A 19,404-nucleotide genomic window follows, 5' to 3' on the forward strand; every position below is an offset into this window, starting at 1 on the left:
ATTAGCATCAGAAACAGGATCAAAGCATCGCAGGCTGTTCGCAGCACGTACTGGAGAGGAGTTAATAACAATATCTGATCTGTAAGCAATGGAAGATGGGAAACATTTGTTTTTAAGGATTCAGATAAAAGTGACATTTTTGCCTCTCACTTATTACAGTTTCAAAAAAGTCAATATTTCCACTAAGTTAGTTACACAGCTAATAAAACTGAGTTTTTCACCATTAACGATCCTCTAACATGTACATGATCGCATTTAAATGTGAAAAAGTGTTGGTGTTGGGGCCATTTTCTCTGCTTTTTACTGTTGGCAGACTTGTTCGACTGTGCAAAAACAGCCTGTTTATTATTCCTTCAACCACCTTCTGAAAAATCTTGACCGTATATGTGGGTGTCAAAGGACTGTGGGACGTGTTTTTAATACCTTTTCTTGCAAACAACAGACTGGTTGGTTTGTGAGCAGCTGTAGGCTGTATACAGTATGTGGATTTTCACGTATGTGTTGCAAATCCATGTAAAACACATATTCTAAATGTGCTGCATACGTGCTCACAAAACTTTATCAGTGTCAGAATATTCTACATGTCTTAGATTTATGACAGAATATCACAGTAGTGTTTACATGACTATGACCTGGAAGCGGAATATTTCTCCAACATAGCTCAAGGCTGGTTGTGCAGCATTCAGTCCTTTTAAAACCCTTCAGGATATTTTACATTACTTGTCCATCTTTTCCAGAACAAGTACAAGGAGGCTATGAAGAGAAACCTCTCTCAAAGTTTTTACTCACAGCTCCCAGAAACCATTGAGACTCAGTTTGCAAAAACAGTTTCTGGGCTGCAGAGCGAGGTAAATGTCTCTACAAACGTTATCTGCATTATCTTCCCAGGGGTCCTTGCAAATTATGTCCAAATGTTTAAATGTGTGGTTTACAAGATAATAACGTATTACATCTATGCAGATGGAACAAAACTCTATGTTTCACTCACTCTTTTATTTGATTCACATTTGGTTCAGTGGTTAAAATGACAAAATAAATGTAGTTGCACAGGACAGAGATGGAGACGGAGCTTTTTTGGAAATTGAGATATGTCTATTTGGAGAAATCTGCCCTATATTTTGTTTATTCATTCTTCTTTTTTGTTAAGATGAAGTACAAAGAAGCAGGAAAGAAGGGCGTGTCAAGCGCCCTCTATTCAACTCTACCTGAGACTCTGGAGACGCAGCACGCTAAAGAGGCTTCTGAGCTGCAGAGTCAGGTACCTCAATTCACTCATCAGCCAAATGTCTCAGAGGTATCAATACATTTAGTCATAGGGTCCAAACCAGTATATATAAACAGAGGAATTGCTTTTCCCACATGGTGCAAACTTTGAGGACTTTTACTATTAAGTAGTAACTGGATTCCTGTGCAGAAAAGGATATGGATGTTCTTATTAAAGCGATTAAAGACATCGTAAATAATGTTCTTCTACATCTGTTCTAGCTGAAGTACAAGCAGCCTTTAAAGAAAGATGGGCCCAGCCTTTACCACCTGATGCCAGAAACCAACGACACACAGTTTGTTCGTCAGCAGACAGAGATGCTGAGTGAGGTACGATTTCTACCTGCTCTTAGGTAGAAATGTTTTTCATCATCAATGAACAAAGTACCTCGATCAGCTCTGGTATGCGAGTCCGTTTGTCTCCCCTTCAACAGAGAATTCAGTCTCCAGATTTATTATGTGATCAGTTCAGTAAGCTTTCAAATAAAACGTGACCTGTATAGACAAGAAGTCTGTATGATGTGATCCTGCTGTAATAATAAAAAATATCTGTGTGAATGAAGAACTCTTTGTTCTCATCCTGCTGGCTCTGCTTTGCTTCATTACAAGGTCAAGTACAAAGAAGATATGAAAGAGATGAGTTTCAACTTGTACTCTCTGCTCCCCGACACCCTCGACACCCAGCATGCTAAAGAGCTGACGGAGATGCAGAGCGAGGTGAGTGCTCTGAATATTCAAACTGCAGTCAGGTCTCATAGAATAACCCAGAGATGATGCTGATTTTATGCAAATATGATTAAATGTAAGATTGTGGTGATATTTACAATTTCTTTTATATTTGCAATTTCTAGCTGAATTAAATACTGAGTTCAGTCAAGATGCATGAGCTCTCATGACGTCTGGCTCCTATAAAATAGGCCAAATAAGCCATAGATCAACTTTAAGGTAAATGCACGTCAGACCACGAGTGTCTGGTTTTATATACTACAATTCAAAATGTTAGGGACCTATTTCAGCATTTCTTACATTTATAGATAATAATATAGGAAGGAACCAGAATTGTATGTATTTCATTAAGGCACTGAGGAGGTATTTATGACCGTCATCTGGAGAATTAAAATAGTCAGTGTAATTTACAGGAATTTATTATAATCAGTCTAAAACTGGCAACCATCTCAGCCTGTATCCAAATAAAAGCCATATTTGTAGCTTTAAGCAAATGCTAAGCAAATAATAAATATAGATATTTAGCTCTATTTATTATTTGCTTAACAAACCAGGTTAACAAACCAGGTTGGTTATTAACAGTGACGCAACTAATTCTACAAACATATCCCGGATAAGCCCCCAACTGTCACAAGATTTTTTAGGTTCAAACGCCCACATGAATTCTCCCCATATCAGCCAGTTGCCCTCTAATTTAGGCTAACACTACCTTCAAGAAAGTGGAAGAGAAAAACATAATTTGTATACATTTTCATAGTCTTTATGTTTCTGTGGTAGGTAGGAACCTCGGTGTAGAGTTAACTGCACATGACTGATTTTTTTAGTGCTAACTGCACTTAAATCTCCAGTGCAAATTGTGTCTTTCAGGCAAAATACAAAAAGGCCAGTAAGAAGGACACATCGACATCTCTGTACCACCGACTACCTGAAACTCTGGAGACACAGCACGCTAAAGAGGCTTCCCAGCTACAGAGTCAGGTATGCAGGAATATGACTAAAAACTGTTAACAAAAGTCTAAAAACTTTTGTTAACATGAACTTTCAACCGTGAAGCTAGATCCAAACTAGCAAACTGAGAAGAAGCATGTGGTGGTAAAGCTTACTTTAAAAATGGTACACAAAAAAATCACGAAAGTTTATTTGTGAATGTCTATATTTTGTCTCTGTGTCATGTAGGTCTCATATAAAGACGCTGTGAAGAAGTACTTGTCATGTCCAGTTTACCACCTGCTCCCTGATACTCTGGAGACCCAGTTTGCCCGAGAGGTCACCGACCTGCAAAGCCAAGTAGGTGCAGAGAGACACGGCTGCTTTAGACCAACCTGCAGATTCAATTCTTAAAGCTGTCATAATACATAAAATTATGCCTTACACATGCAGGTCTGGTGCATCTCTTGTTAACTAACCACAATAGTACTCTAATAACGACTGAAAGAAGCATTAATTCAAAACATGATCAGACATCATGTCATGAAGTATCAATAACCTGCATGTATTAAACATGAGGTACAAACCCTGTGACTGCTGTCCCCGCTGTGTGTGATCATGATGAAACTATTACTTAAGTGAAGACATATGCAGACAAATCCAGCTTAGCACTGCTGATGTGATGAGCTCAGGTAAAATAAGTCATTAGTTAGTTTAGTTAACTATTTAATAAACAATAAACTCCCCCATCCACACTTCAGTTGGTAGCTTTGCAGGATGAAATGACTAACAGTTATTCAGTGACGTTCACACTGTGATTTGAGTGGAGTGATGATTGGCTTCCCCAGCATAACTCTGACTAATCCCAGTGTGGTACTGGTATGACTTCAACCTTACTTTATTTCTTTTAATCAAGGAAAGCCAACTCGGCCCACTGCAGACCTGTGGGAGTATTGGACTCACTGTGTGGCATTTAGAGGGGTGCTGTTTCACTCATCGTACTTTACAGCCAAGTCCTCAGGGTGTAATCAGGAGGACAGAACGGAAGCAGCACAGTTAAATACTGACAGTGTTAAGCAAATTATTTTGAATAAAATGGCAATGAAGTCTGAAAGAAGGCTCTGATTGGTCAGAAGTTGATGTGTCTTCTAATAATTTCTTTAGATACATTTCTAAAGCAATTTTTCTTAATCCCATGTTACAGATCCTGTTTTCTGTTTTGATTGTAGAAAAAGTACAAGGAGGGGATGAAGAGCATGTCTCAGAGTTTCTACTCTCAGCTGCCTGAAACCGCTGAGACAAAGTTTGCTAAAACGGTGTCTGAGCTGCAGAGCGAGGTGAGATGAAGGAAACTTGAGAGGATGATCAAAAACACTTAAATGTGTTGATGAAAGATAGAAAGAAGCTGTAAGTGTTACATAAAGCTGCTCTTCAGTGAAAACCTAAATTAATTTGGACAAACATGATGAAGCTAATTTAGTAACGTTGGGACTGAGAATGTGAACGTTTATGCTGCAGATTTAGATGTTTGACAGCTCAAACCAATAAAGCAGTAAAGAAACTGATCTTATTCTTTATGTGATCTTCAGACAAAGTATAAGAAGTCAGGGAGGCAGGAGACCGGCAGCAGTTTGTACTCTGTGATGCCTGAAACTCTGCAAACTCAACACGCCAAGCAGGCCTCACAGATACAGAGCCAGGTACTGTTTGCTGTTTTTATGAGATAAGAAACATATTGTCAGGAGGTAAGACACACCAGAGATTCCTTCAGTTTATTAAAGTCCAGCGGCTTGCCAAGCCTAACGGAGGACCGTCAAGTTTTTAATCAACACACTTTAAGTTAACTGTTGTATCATAAAAGCCTGGTGTTCATGTTTTCACATGTATTTGCATAAAAAGGCTTAAACTGTAAACATTTTGAATTTATATCAACATAGTGATGGCTGAAAATAGTTCAAAAATGAAAGCTGTGCTGATGTTGGAGACCATTTGCAGAATAGCAGCTGGGAATCCTTCTGCTCTTTCTTCAATGAAATGTGTAAAACAAGCAAAATGTGACCCACGGTGACTCAAACTCTGGACCTTTTGCTCTCCTTGTCCATTTTATATCCCACTAATCTAACCAATCAACTTTGAGAAATCCACAAAACAGGTTTATAATCCTACAAGACTCTTTGCAATTTTAAACCCTTAAAATAGCTTTAAAAAATAATAAAAAAGAGAAAAGGGACAGAAGAATGAGGGACATCTGTGTCTTATATGTTATGCTTGTGGTAGTTGTGTCCATGTACAATAAAAGTTCACTCAGAACGTGTCTTACAAAGTGAGAATTATTGAATGCAATTAAGAAATCAAACGTCTTTCATTTTTTGAAGTACCAAACATTTGACTGACAGTTTATTTGGTTTCTAAGTGGTTTTGAGCTGCCACACGTCTTCTTTCCGTGCAGACTAGTTACTGGCAAGTTGTTCTTTTAAATACAAAAAAAATCTTTGTGTAATTTACTCGTATCTGCATACAAACTGTCATTGTCTCGCTGTGTGCTGCATTGTGAACTTTATTTTCTAAACTGTCACATCCATCGCCTCCTGCTATCATTACCATTATACCCTGCTACGCAGTCAGTGTTTGGATCTGTTAGCTTAGTGGGATTTTAAATATGGGAGGTTTCAGGAGTTAAAGGTCACCAGTTTTAGTCTCCCTCTCCTTCCATGAGTTGTCAAACCTCATGGAAAGAGAGGCAAAGCTGGCAGATGGTGCAGTGAAGTCTCCAACTTTGGCATCGCTTTCATTTTGAAACAATTTTTCAGCTAAAACTAGAACAAAACAGTCAGGCCACAGTTATTCAGTGTAAAGAAATACTTTAATAGTTTAATGCAAACCACATCATTCATCTCTGGATGTGAATGGTGGCAGCTCGGTGCTCTCCTGCTGCCAGATCCAGTCCTTTCTCCTCATAAACATGCTCTCTTCTGTGTGTCTAACAACTCTCCTGACTCAAACCCTGAATGCCTTTTCACTACTCAGTTTACGTTTTCAATAAAAGTAAAAAGAAAATAAAAGAACATAAAAACAGTTCTGTTGACCCTGCAGGTGAAGTACAAAGAGGACGGGCAGAAGGAGCTGTCGTCCACTTTGTTCTCCAGCCTTCCTCAAACCCTGCAGACTGAGCTGGCCAAAGACGTGACGGAGCTGCAGAGTCAGGTGACAAACACTCATCCAGCCACTGCTGTGCCTCAACACAGAGGCTTTTATTCAGCAGGAAACTTTTCAAGTCCGAGTCTGAAACTTTCCCAATCGGCCTTTTCTTCAATCTGATCTGTGTGAACACTCATTCTGAAGTTCCTCTGAATCAAACACTGTGGTGTTTGAAGCTGCTGCAAAAGCACAAAAAGTTTGGGAAACTATTTCAATGATATTTTACTTAACATGAAATCTTTCTCACTGGATAACAGATGAGTTCAAAGTCTAAGTGAACGTTAAGATGATACAGTCCATATTTTCCTGCAGTGCTTGTTGATGATGTGACTGAATAGAAGTGCACGTCCAGTTGTTCCTGGTGACCTTTAAGGTTTCCTCCTGTGCACGAGTTCATGCTGTGCCTGTCGAGCTGTCACAAAGTGTTTCTGCTGCAGCTTCTATTATCTGAGGAGGAGGAAGGTTTTCCAAAAATATGACATTAGTCAGGCTGACTCAGCTAGACTTCTTCTAATCACTGCTCGAAGTTAAGAAAACTTTCGCTGTGCTGAAAATAAGTGAAGACAGAAATGTCTGAACTTAAAGTGGAGTTATGAAATTGAGGATGGGGGCAACGCTGAGCCTCGAGAAAGCAAAGTGTTTTATTGCACATTAACAGAGATGTGTTTGTTTGGTTTGTGGTGCAGGTGAAATACAAGGAGGGCTGTAAGAAGGAAATGTCCTCCTCACTCTTCCACCTCATGCCTGAAACACCAGAGATGCAGTTTGCCAAACAGATGTCGGAGATCCAGAGCGTGGTGCGGCTCTGTTCTCTCTCATCACACACTGATATCTTCCATTCTCCTGTGCATTTCAATGTTCTCTTATTTCTGTTCATTGATTTGTGTTTATTCCTCTTTGAAGGCAAAGTACAAACAGGACAAAGAGGATCTGCCCAACACTTTGTACTCACTGCTGCCCGAAACTCTGGAGACTCAGTTTGTTAAAGAGATGGCTGAGACGCACAGCGAGGTGGGAGCTCCGAGCTTACTGACCTGCAGCACTCATCATGACTTTAAAGATTTTTCTCCTTGGAGTGAATCCTCTTGAATGTCTGAAATATCAGGGTGAGATAAGGATGAGATTTGCACACCTTGCTGAGACTGACTGAAGTCTAAAAGCAGGAGACCAAAGCTGACGAGTTGAACTAAATCTTTATTTGGGCTCAAGCCATCAAACTGCAGGAGTACAAAGAGACAAAGACCGAAGAGAAGACAGGACTATTTATACACAAAGAGTAATCAGGGAAGTTAAAAAATGAGACAAGTGAGACACAGATGGTTACAATCAGACTAAAAAAGGAAATACCAACAGCAGATCTTTTTCTAATGGCTGTATTTATTAAGTCATTGTAGAAATTTATGGCACAACGGATTGAAAATAGGGCAAAAAAAGTTTTTTAAGCATGTACGAAAAACATATCAAAGACTAGTATAGTATGTGTGCAATCAGAGTCCGAGCTGAGGCAGGCCTGCAGCGTGTTGGACAGCTCAGCCATAAGTCTCAGTTTAAACCCATTAAACTTTTGTATTTATCAGGTAATAACGATCATCAGCATCCAGTAGAAGTAAACTAGAAAACAGTAAATGAAGTCCAACAGAATTCAATCACCTCTTTCCGTTTTCCCACATTCATGTCATGTCTTAGCTACACAAGGTCAAACAGTTCATCCTATTGGATGCAGCTGGTGATGTCACAGTAGTTGCTACGTCACCTCCCAGTCGCCTGCAGAGCTGATAACGCTGCTCAGTGAAGGATGAGATATTTCCAGTCATGAGTAGCTGGGAAACAGTTTGAGGCAGGATGAAGTTGTGAGAGTGTGATTCTGTGGGGATTTAAAGTGTGTGTTTGTTTGACAGGTGAAGTACAAGCAGGCAGGTAAGCAGCACGCGGCGTCGTCTCTTTACTCCAAACTGCCCGAAACTCTGGAGACCAAACGCATCAAAGAAGTGACTGAACTGCAGAGTGAAGTGAGTGAATCCTGCTGTGTGTGGTACCATCGCTCTACCTCAGTCTGCTTTTCCATTATTTCACACTTTTCAAGTTTAGGTTGGAGAAAGCGTTACTTCTAAGTGTTGCAGAGGTAGTTTGGGTGAAAAACACTTATTCGTTTTATTGCACTGTAAGATTACATCAAGTGCAGTTCCATATATAGCACAAAACAACAGGCAGCAACCCAAAGTGTGTTCCAGTTAGGGGAGAATATATCACCAGTCCAAGTATAGGAAATTATAAGCACAAAATAAAAAAGCCACATACACATGATTCATGTCCACAGACCAACTGAGGCCTTTACATGCTCTTGCTGTAGCTGCGTGCGATCTCATCAGGTACTCCAGGTTCCTCACATAGACAAAGACGTGTCGAGGTTAGTTGGTGATTCTGTCTCTCTGTGTATCCCATCCTGTGACACCTGGGATACTCCAGGATAGATGGGTGGAAGTGAAGCTAAGGAAAAAACACTGAATAAATATGGTTGGAATATCGTAAATAAGAAAATTATTACGTTAAACAAATCTACAAGTAAAAAACATACACTTGATACAAACCGTGAGGCACCTCAGGCTTGACTGGAAGCAGGAACTGATTTAAAGTTGTCAGCTGTTTGACTTTATGTGGGATGACAGATTAATCCAGAGCCAGGAGGCAAGAACAGAGGAGACCTGTCACCCTCAGTTTTTAGGTTAGAGGGGGGGCACTGAGGGAAACTGCTGAGGATGACTCCAGTGAACTGGCAGCAAAATGTGGAGTTACTCGATCTGCAACATACAGCTGAGCTGATCCAAAAAATAAAATGTAAATAAATCCTGATTCCACAGCTAACCAGTGCAGCTGAGCTAAAACTGAAGTGATGTGTCGTCTTTTCTCTGGACCGATTAAAAGCCAAGTAGCTGCCTTTTGAACCAAAGAGTCGGACAAACCAAATGTACTCCAGGCTGGAAGTCACAGCAGCATCAACTACAGTTTGCTTAAGATATAAAAGCTGTTTTAATTTATCAGTCTGGTAAAAGCTGCCCTCCGTACGCAAGAACTGTAAGGTTTTCATTTATCGTTCAAACTGGATATCTGTTGTACAGTGTCCTTGGGTGCTTTGAAAGGCGCTATTTAAATAAAATGTATTATTATTATTATTATTATTATTATTCACACTTAGCAGAGCTAATGTTGTTTGAGCTCAGGCTCCAAAACTGCCATTTCCACTATAATTTAATACAAATACGTTGGGTTTTCACCCAAATGTAGAAGGTCACATGTGACAAGTAGATAAAACTGAGTGTCGTCAGCATAATGGTGAACATGGTGTTTTTGGTTGATGTGTATAGAAGAAAGAACCTAAAACATTTATAATAGTCTCTGAGAGATGAACTGAAACTGAAAACCAGCTTTGTGAAAGAAATCATGGATCGAGATGTATCTCTTATGTCATCTCTGTTATTATCTGTTTCCAGTAAGCAGCAGAGTAAAATGCAGCTGAACTGATGCTTAAAGACTTTTCAGAGGAATTTTAAAAGCAGCACAGAAACAGCTGTGAAGTGATCTGTTTGTGCCAGTTGTAAAACAGGAAAGTTGGCAGGTAACCCAGCGAGCCCCTTTTTAAATGCAAATCAAGATGATGCTTTTTCTTTCCAATCATTTCTGGCACAGCTGTAAACAGCTGTTATCTGCTGGGAGCCAGTGAGGAGTTCAGCTGTTGCCTGAGATGAAGATTTCTTGCAGTGTTTTGTTGTTTGTTTATATTACATCTGCTGAGGATGTCGTTCTGTCTGTGAACACGAAACCTTCTGAACTCCTGGAAACTTTGTCTGGGTCATGTTAACAATCCATTAACATTTGCCTTAAATCCACCAACGTCTTCAAGGTCAGCTGAAGGATTTATTGGTAGAAAACTGAGGAGCAAAAGGCTGTGCTGTATGTGCCAACATACAGAAAGCACTGTTTTAAAATATCATGTCACATTTGACCTCTGACCTCTCCCTCAAGCTCGATAGATTTATCTGAAGGTCAAATTGATATTAATGCTATTTTAAACTATATTTCTTGCTGCCTTTGCTTTGGCTGAAGCTCAGCAGGTAGAGCACGTGGTCTACTGATAGGAAGGTCGGTGAGTCGATCCTTGACTGCATCCTTGGGCAAGATATTAACCCCAAGTTGCTCCGATGCATCCATCCGATTATGAATGTGTGTGAATGTTTGATAGAAAGCAGTTAAGCAAAGGAAACAAAGTGTTTATATGAATGAGGCATGTTGTATAAAGTGCTCTGGGTTCTCCATACTTGTTATCAATATTAGCCATCACTCACACCTACATAATGTTTGTGTAATCAAAGTAAACTTTTGTTTTGTTGCCCTAATCTTATTTTTACTGCTTTACAAGTTACATTTAAAGAGAATAAAGAAAATATATTTGTATGAATATATAAAAAGTACAAAACTCCTCCCTTAAAAGTAAATCCTGCGCAGACTGAGCTGCCTGCGATTGCTCACCTCAGCGTGTCTCTTGTTTACTTGAATTCTTTGTCTCCAACAGAAAAAGTACAAAGATGAAGGGAGGAAGGAGATGATGTCGCCTCTGTACGCTCAGCTGCCTGAAACCACAGAGACCCACTTTGCCCAGGAGATGAGTGAAATACTGAGCGAGGTACAGTTCTGCTGCTATGATGCATTAAGGATTACAAAGAACAGAAAGTGTAGTAAGTAAGGCCACAGCATTAAAAGCAGCTGCCTGATCTTGCCCCACAAAAGCTTTCACTGTTCAGGGCTTGGATGTGGGACCTCCAGTGTTTTGACTTCACCTGTTCTTAAGGTGCTTGGAGGAAAACACGGGAAGGTGGCATTACATTTTCCCGTTACTGTTCCCGCCGATGTTGGATTGGATTTGTATCTGCAGGATTTAGAGGCCAGGTTTACACTTTGCGCTTGTCACATTCACGTCAAAGTAACATCTGCATGAATGCCAGGGAGTCCTGCTTTTTAAGACCAGGAAAGTCACACTGATACCAGCTGTTTGCTGTGATTTCTGTTTGCAATAACGCAACTGCTGGTTGAGCAACTCCGACATTTCAAGGCTGAAGAGCCGTAAGATCTCTGAGACTGTCTGTATGCAACATGTCATATACAGAATATGTAATAAAGGACTGAAGGATTGTGTCTGAGTCCAGCTGTGAGCGTTAGCTGGAAGTGAAGAGAAGAAAAAGTGATCCTTATATCATTTCCATCTCTGTGAAACTGCTGCCTCCAATTACTGAGCTCATCTCACAGAAGGATGAAAACAGTTCAGATAAGTTTTGTAGTGGATCCTGTAGGAAATCCCTCTGATTCCGCTCATCTGCACGTTTGCTTTGTCTTGGTTGGTGTAATATCTGCTGAGAGACAGGAGACCAGCGTCTGATGCCACGTCTTTGTCTTCATTTCTAGAACAAATATAAGGAAAGTGGGAAGAAGAGCCAGAGTGTCAGTGTGTATTCACAGCTGCCACAGACCAACGAAATGCAGTTTGCCAAAGCTGTATCTGAAATACAGAGTGAGGTACGGGAACATCGTGTGTTTAAGATCTGTTTAAAGGTCAAACCTCAGTCACAGCGTTTACATTCGATGCCTTTATTTATTATTTTCCTCTCTTTGTTTTGCAGAGCAAATATAAAGAAGCAGGGAAGAAGGAAGCGTCCAGCTCTCTGTACTCGAAGCTGCCCGAGACTCTGGAGACTCAGCACGCCAAAGAGGTGGCACAGCTGCAGAGTCAGGTACTCACATCACAGACAAGAGAGAAAACACAAGCAAATGTTCCTCTGCAGTTTGAATTCTGCCTGTTGTTTGGTGTCTTTGTAGGTGAAGTATAAACAGGACGGTAAGAAGGAGGTGAGCAGCTCTCTGTATCATCAGCTACCTGCAACCACAGAGACACAGCTGGCCAAAGAGCTGAGAGACATCTGCAGTGAGGTGAGAGACACAGAGACACAGTCTGAATGTGAAAGTGTCCCTGCTGTGTGTCAGCTGTTTAAAGTCAGTGTGTGTGTGTGTGTGCAGGTGAAGTACAAAGAGGAGGGTAAGAAGGAGATCAGTAAGAACTTGTACTCGCTGCTCCCAGAGACGGCAGAGACACAGTTCGCCAAACAGATGTCAGAAATACAGAGTGAGGTGAGGACCCTGAACGCACCACAGGTGTATAGTTTCATCAGATCTCAGAGGATCTGTGTCTGTAAGAAATCTACAGTTTGCAGCACTAATTCTATTATTGGTATTATAGTAAAAAAAAACTGTTTTTAAGTTTTTCGTGTAGGATTAAAAACATTTTTCATTCTTTTGTTTGAAGGCAAACTACAAGAAGGACAAAGAGGATCTGCCCAACACTTTGTACTCGCTGCTGCCTGAAACTCTGCAGACTCAGTTTGTTAAAGAGATGGCTGAGACGCACAGCGAGGTGGGAACTGTTTTAGTGATCATCACTGTCCTGCCATTTTTGGACAAAGCGTTGTTACAGACAATATTTGGGTTTGAAGCCTGCAGGGTGTGTCCGACTATCAAGTACTGAAGTAGCACTGCATTGTGCAGAGACCTTATAAAGCAGGGAGACAACACTCGAAGATCCCAGAATAAACAGCCTTGAGAGAATTCTGAAACTTCAAACACTTGGAGTAAGAATAAAGTCCAAATTCAGATATTCTCAAATAATTCAAAATTCCCAAAACAATGAAAATTCCCAAACGCATAAATACTGAATGGACTGCGTTTATTGTTTTCTACGTGAAGCTGGTCTTTTCTCTATTTTAGGCCATCTAAGCATTGATGAAATGAGGCTGCTTTTGTCAGCTCTATAACACGGAGCTCCTGTTTTTCCAGCTCTGTCATCCGTGCATCCTGGCACTTTGGATCAGTTCTGCATTTCCAGTCTGTCACAGCTCACATGTCACTCAACACATAATAACCTGACAGTTAATTCAGTTGTTGTCAGTGAACTTCTATATACAGGTGTTATCCAAAAAGTAGCTCATAAGTCTTGATAAATATGTCCGTGTCCGAGAGTTTGGAGTGATGTCACATCTACGTTTAGATGCTTCCAGCACTCTGCTGTGTTTCTAAGGTCATATCAACACGTCCTGTTCTGGATTTATTAAGTCAAACTGGAAATTTAGGACACGAAACATTAACAACAGAAGACCAATAAACATTTTTAGCGTGTTGGAAAACACATCAGAGACTGATACGGTCCTTCAATGGCAGCAGTGAGAGTGGGCGCTGCTGTGGACGCAGTCCTGCAGCGTGTTGGACGGCTCAGATACTCTGACCTTAAACCTGTTAAACAGCTTTACATTAATAAGCTCCAGCCGCAGCACACGGGTGTAAATAAACTTACAACAGTAAATAAACTCCAACAGAATTCAATCAGCTCTGTCCGATTCCCCACATTCATGTCATGTCTTAGCTACACAGGGTCAAACAGGACACGAAGCTGAAATCCTATTGGATAGATGCAGCTGGTGATGTCACAGAGTGGTTACTAAATTAACTACCAGTCGCCTGCAGAGCTGATAACACTGCTCAGTGAAGGATGAGATATTTCCAGTCATGAGTTGCTGGGAAACAGTTTGAGGCAGGATGAAGTTGTGAGAGTGTGATTCTGTGGGGATTTAAAGTGTGTGTTTGTTTGACAGGTGAAGTACAAGCAGGCAGGTAAGCAGCACGCAGCGTCGTCTCTTTACTCGAAACTGCCCGAAACTCTGGAGACCAAACGCGTCAAAGAAGTGACTGAACTGCAGAGTGAAGTGAGTGAATCCTGTTGTGTGTTTCCTGCTCCTCACGCTTCATTTGGCTTTTATTTATTCAGGGTTGGAGATGTGAGACTGTGTGATTACACACAGAACAGTGCATGTACAGTGTTTAACACTAAGCAGCAGGAGCTGACCTACAGCGCCTCCAGTTGATTAGATACCATCAAGTACAGGAAATCTAAACACAACGGACCAGAGTCACGTAAACACACAGCAGGTAGAACAGTTACACAGATGTTAAAAACAGAATTAAAATGAAAACTGCGAATGAAGAAGAGAACAATTAGCTGCACAGTGGTGCAACGCCTCTGCACAAAGTATCTGTGGTTTAAATCCACCAGGCGTCTGGACCTGTCTGTGTGGCTTCTCTCCACACAGGCGACACCTCATCCAACACTTCTTTCACACAAAGCTGGTTGCAGTTTCAGTTTAGTGAATCAAGTCCCACATGGAGGCGAATCACCACTGTCCAAAGTGTTTCTGTTATTACTGTGAAGTGTTGGCTTTATGTTAGTACAGCGAGCTAAAGAAGCTCAGCAGGTGAGCCGACGAGCTTCTTTTAAATGCAGGTCAAGATAGTGTTTTTTTTTTCTTTCCAATCATTTCTGGAACAGCTGTAAACAGCTGTTATCTGCTGGGACTCAGTGGAGTTTATTCTTGTTCGCAGAGATGAAAAGTTTTTGTTTCTTTTTCTTTACTTGAATTCTTTGTTTCCAACAGAAAAAGTACAAAGATGAAGGGAGGAAGGAGATGATGTCGCCTCTGTACGCTCAGCTGCCTGAAACCACAGAGACCCACTTTGCCCGGGAGATGAGTGAAATACTGAGCGAGGTACAGTTCTGCTGCAGATCTTTCATCTTCTATACAAGACTTCTTAATGTGATGTTTAGACTTTTTTGTTTCTACAAAATCCATTAACCATTAGAAAGAATAGAGAGCATGTACCAGTGAGCAACAGCATTAAACCACCTGCCTGATATTGTGTAGATCCCCAGATAGGTGTTCAGGACTCCGAGGACCTCTGGGGGTGTCCTGTGGGGGTGTCCTGTGGGGGCTTGATGTTTTGAGTAGAGGTCTCTGGCATAACTGCACCTACTTCCAAGGTGCTTGGAGAAAATTACAGGGGCGTTGGCAGTTTGGGTTCTTGCGGGGCCTGTGAGCAACTCCAAACATTTCAAAGCTGAAGAGCCGTAAGATCTCTGAGACTGTCTGTATGCAACATGTCATATACAGAATATGTAATAAAGGACTGAAGGATTGTGTCTGAGTCCAGCTGTGAGCGTTAGCTGGAAGTGAAGAGAAGAGAAGGAAAAGTGATCCTTATATCATGTTTTCATCCATCTCACAGAAGGATGAAAACAGTTCAGATAAGTTTTGTAGTGGATCCTGTAGGAAATCCCTCTGATTCCGCTCATCTGCACGTTTGCTTTGTCTTGGTTGGTGTAATATCTGCTGAGAGACAGGAGACCAGCGTCTGATGCCACGTCTTTGTCTTCATTTCTAGAACAAATATAAGGAAAGTGGGAAGAAGAGCCAGAGTGTCAGTGTGTATTCACAGCTGCCACAGACCAACGAAATGCAGTTTGCCAAAGCTGTATCTGAAATACAGAGTGAGGTACGGGAACATCGTGTGTTTAAGATCTGTTTAAAGGTCAAACCTCAGTCACAGCGTTTACATTCGATGCCTTTATTTATTATTTTCCTCTCTTTGTTTTGCAGAGCAAATATAAAGAAGCAGGGAAGAAGGAAGCGTCCAGCTCTCTGTACTCGAAGCTGCCCGAGACTCTGGAGACTCAGCACGCCAAAGAGGTGGCACAGCTGCAGAGTCAGGTACTCACATCACAGACAAGAGAGAAAACACAAGCAAATGTTCCTCTGCAGTTTGAATTCTGCCTGTTGTTTGGTGTCTTTGTAGGTGAAGTATAAACAGGACGGTAAGAAGGAGGTGAGCAGCTCTCTGTATCATCAGCTACCTGCAACCACAGAGACACAGCTGGCCAAAGAGCTGAGAGACATCTGCAGTGAGGTGAGAGACACAGAGACACAGTCTGAATGTGAAAGTGTCCCTGCTGTGTGTCAGCTGTTTAAAGTCAGTGTGTGTGTGTGTGTGCAGGTGAAGTACAAAGAGGAGGGTAAGAAGGAGATCAGTAAGAACTTGTACTCGCTGCTCCCAGAGACGGCAGAGACACAGTTCGCCAAACAGATGTCAGAAATACAGAGTGAGGTGAGGACCCTGAACGCACCACACAGGTGTATAGTTTCATCAGATCTCAGAGGATCTGTGTCTGTAAGAAATCTACAGTTTGCAGCACTAATTCTATTATTGGTATTATAGTAAAAAATAAGTGTTTTTAAGTTTTTCGTGTAGGATTAAAGCATTTTTCATTCTTTTGTTTGAAGGCAAACTACAAGAAGGACAAAGAGGATCTGCCCAACACTTTGTACTCACTGCTGCCTGAAACTCTGCAGACTCAGTTTGTTAAAGAGATGGCTGAGACGCACAGCGAGGTGGGAACTGTTTTAGTGTTGTTCCAGGCAATATTTGGGTTTTAAACAAACAGTCAAAGTAACATTAGGTCAAGAAAATTGTGGTACAGGTATAAATTCCAGGTTAAAAATTCCTGCGGTGCAGCATGGTGGTGGAGTGGTTAGCACCACCCAGAGAGTTCCTGCAGAGTTTGAATATTCTCCCACAGAAGGATAAAGAGGCGTGGCCGTATCTGAGACATTATCAGCCTGCAGGGAGCGTACGAATGTCAATGCAAAGTCCTTAGAGTCTAAAATATGTGTGTGCCTGTCTCAGACACTCCATCAGGCTAACACAGGGCAGATAAACTGGCTGCTGTTGTCTATTCTGGTCTTGTTATCAGTGTTATCACATTCAGAGCTCCTGGGTGCCTTTCTGCCCTCCTCCTTCTTTGCTGCAACATATTCAGACTGATTTTATTCTCTTTGAAGAACACAAGAAACATCCAGTTCTTCCTGTTTACCTGGTGTTAGTCCAGATCCAGTGCATACAGACAAAATAAGCACAATATTAGTCTGAAAAGGTGATACTAAAAGCTTTTTGCAACAGCACATCTTCTCCCATAATGCTGTCCGAGACAGAATGTAAAAACTGTGATAATGAACGTAACATTTTCCTGCAGGTTAAATACAAAGAAGCAGGGAAGAAAGAGGCCAGCAGCTCTCTGTATCACCAGCTCCCTGAGACTCTGGAGACGCAGCACGTTAAAGAGGTTACTGAGCTGCAGAGCGAGGTACACACATCCATTATTCACATTCACTTATCCACTTTTCATGAAGTGGAATATTAGAGCACCAAAACATTAGAGAGCTATTCCCTTCTTTCCATGTAAAATCTAATATTTAGTTTGAGTTTGTCAGAGCTGGCCGGTGTGACCATCGTCTCTGTTTGCTGGCAGCTGTAAAGATGTGTTTAAGGACGACTGCGTGAACGTTTTTTCCTGTAAAGTCAGGTCTATGAGAACGTTGTGTCTTCGCTGCTGTCTTGCATTTTTTAAGCCGAGACACTGAGTGCAGCGTTACTCCTCAAATATTTAATAAATGAGTCATATTTTGCACTTTGAAGACGCTCAGCTGAATGTCTGGGATATTTCCAATGCTGTTTGTAACAGTGAGACCTTGTCTGCATGATGTCACTGAGGAACAGAAGTCTTTGTAAAGAAACTCAGATATTCAGCAGAAAAACAACAAGTTAGAACTGAGAGTCTGTAAACAGCAGAGTTTATGATTAATTCTCTGGTTTGGAGGTTAGATCTCTGTAATCACTGCTGAATTTGTTTTCATTTCATAGTATAGCAAGTAAGTTCAGTCAGACGCTCAGCCAAAGCCCATCTTCAAACTTTTAGAGTGAATCTTTGAACTGCTGTGGTGCAGGTGTGGTGCAGTCCTGCAGGACAGTGACTGATGAAGGGGAATAAGAGGAAGGTGTCATTGCAGCCAGAGCAGAGTTTGTACTCAGGAAGTCAAACAGAGGGAGGAGATTCTTCCAGAAGATATTCCCCTTTTCCGGGGTTGTTAAGATAGAAGTGGAGAACATACTGGGATGAGATCATGGACTGTATATAAAAGATGGACATACAGTGGGGCAAAAAAGTATTTAGTCAGCCACCGATTGTGCAAGTTCCCCCACTTAAAATGATGACAGAGGTCAGTAATTTGCACCAGAGGTACACTTCAACTGTGAGAGACAGAATGTGAAAAATAAATCCATGAATCCACATGGTAGGATTTGTAAAGAATTTATTCGTAAATCAGGGTGGAAAATAAGTATTTGGTCAATAACAAAAATACAACTCAATACTTTGTTATTGCCAACAAAGGTTATGTTACAGAGGTCAAACGTTTACTATAGGTCTTTACCAGGTTTGCACACACAGTAGCTGGTATTTTGGCCCATTCCTCCATGCAGATCTTCTCGAGAGCAGTGATGTTTTGGGGCTGTCGCCGGACTTTCAACTCCCGCCACAGATTTTCTATGGGGTTGAGGTCTGGAGACTGGCTAGGCCACTCCAGGACTTTCAAATGCTTCTTACGGAGCCACTCCTTTGTTGCCCGGGCGGTGTGTTTTGGATCATTGTCATGTTGGAAGACCCAGCCTCGTTTCATCTTCAAAGTTCTCACTGATGGAAGGAGGTTTTGGCTCAAAATCTCACGATACATGGCCCCATTCATTCTGTCCTTAACACGGATCAGTCGTCCTGTCCCCTTGGCAGAAAAACAGCCCCATAGCATGATGTTTCCACCCCCATGCTTCACAGTAGGTATGGTGTTCTTGGGATGTAACTCAGTATTCTTCGTCCTCCAAACACGACGAGCCACTATGATGTCACCCAGTGACTGAAGCCTCAGCATTAGTGTTTTGGCTCCCACAGTGTTATTTTTTGGTTAACAAAAGTGCTTATATCTAAATAGCAGGATGGGCTGCTAAGTAATTAACTGACACTACAAAGTTAGCAAGCTAGCCGTACAGGTGCATTGCACAGATAGAGATACCTGCTAGTTACTGCTAACATCCAAATAAACTGAACCACATCCATATTATTTATCAGATAATTGCATGAAAAAGCCCCAAAAGGCTCCAGTTCAGTGATTCCACACAGCCGAGGTGAGGGCTCATAGACAGCTTGCAGCTACGCATCTGTCAGCCAGAGCATCCTGTAACACGACATAACTTTCAGTACTCATAAAGTTTAAACAAGTGAGTTAAAAACCCTCAACAGCTGCGTCTGTTTCTGCTGTAAAATGAACATTTCTTATGACTGACTCGTTTATAGAGCCAGCTTCAATTAATAATAATAATAATAATAATAATAATAGATTGCATTTATTTAGCGCTTTTCGAGACCCTCAAAGCACTTTACAATTCCACTGTTCATTCACTCTCACATTCACACACTGGTGGAGGCAGCTACAGTCGTAGCCACAGCTGCTCTGGGGCAGACTGACAGAAGCGAGGCTG

The 19,404-nt window shown here is 41.4% G+C and overlaps 1 protein-coding gene across 7 annotated transcripts in view; it reads left to right on the forward strand.

The window, feature by feature from the left end:
- LOC308386270 (uncharacterized protein) overlaps positions 1 to 19,404 on the forward strand; it is an 84,468-nt gene that overhangs the window by 30,606 nt on the left and 34,458 nt on the right. For 5 of the 7 annotated variants that reach the window (XM_080865687.1, XM_080865689.1, XM_080865690.1 and 2 more), the window contains 26 exons: positions 738 to 848; positions 1,148 to 1,258; positions 1,486 to 1,593; positions 1,873 to 1,980; positions 2,857 to 2,967; positions 3,166 to 3,276; positions 4,146 to 4,253; positions 4,506 to 4,616; positions 6,010 to 6,120; positions 6,801 to 6,911; positions 7,018 to 7,125; positions 8,013 to 8,123; positions 10,682 to 10,792; positions 11,569 to 11,679; positions 11,784 to 11,894; positions 11,980 to 12,090; positions 12,178 to 12,288; positions 12,464 to 12,571; positions 13,803 to 13,913; positions 14,640 to 14,750; positions 15,424 to 15,534; positions 15,639 to 15,749; positions 15,835 to 15,945; positions 16,033 to 16,143; positions 16,320 to 16,427; positions 17,069 to 17,179. In XM_080865687.1, coding sequence (XP_080721813.1) covers positions 738 to 848; positions 1,148 to 1,258; positions 1,486 to 1,593; positions 1,873 to 1,980; positions 2,857 to 2,967; positions 3,166 to 3,276; positions 4,146 to 4,253; positions 4,506 to 4,616; positions 6,010 to 6,120; positions 6,801 to 6,911; positions 7,018 to 7,125; positions 8,013 to 8,123; positions 10,682 to 10,792; positions 11,569 to 11,679; positions 11,784 to 11,894; positions 11,980 to 12,090; positions 12,178 to 12,288; positions 12,464 to 12,571; positions 13,803 to 13,913; positions 14,640 to 14,750; positions 15,424 to 15,534; positions 15,639 to 15,749; positions 15,835 to 15,945; positions 16,033 to 16,143; positions 16,320 to 16,427; positions 17,069 to 17,179 — 2,868 coding nt within the window. The remainder of the gene's footprint in view (positions 1 to 737; positions 849 to 1,147; positions 1,259 to 1,485; positions 1,594 to 1,872; positions 1,981 to 2,856; positions 2,968 to 3,165; positions 3,277 to 4,145; positions 4,254 to 4,505; positions 4,617 to 6,009; positions 6,121 to 6,800; positions 6,912 to 7,017; positions 7,126 to 8,012; positions 8,124 to 10,681; positions 10,793 to 11,568; positions 11,680 to 11,783; positions 11,895 to 11,979; positions 12,091 to 12,177; positions 12,289 to 12,463; positions 12,572 to 13,802; positions 13,914 to 14,639; positions 14,751 to 15,423; positions 15,535 to 15,638; positions 15,750 to 15,834; positions 15,946 to 16,032; positions 16,144 to 16,319; positions 16,428 to 17,068; positions 17,180 to 19,404) is intronic. The other 2 variants (XM_080865688.1, XM_080865692.1) reach the window with 2 other exon arrangements.

Source organism: Rhamphochromis sp. 'chilingali', assembly GCF_963969265.1.
Source record: "Rhamphochromis sp. 'chilingali' genome assembly, chromosome: 18".
Classification (NCBI taxonomy): domain Eukaryota; kingdom Metazoa; phylum Chordata; class Actinopteri; order Cichliformes; family Cichlidae; genus Rhamphochromis; species Rhamphochromis sp. 'chilingali'.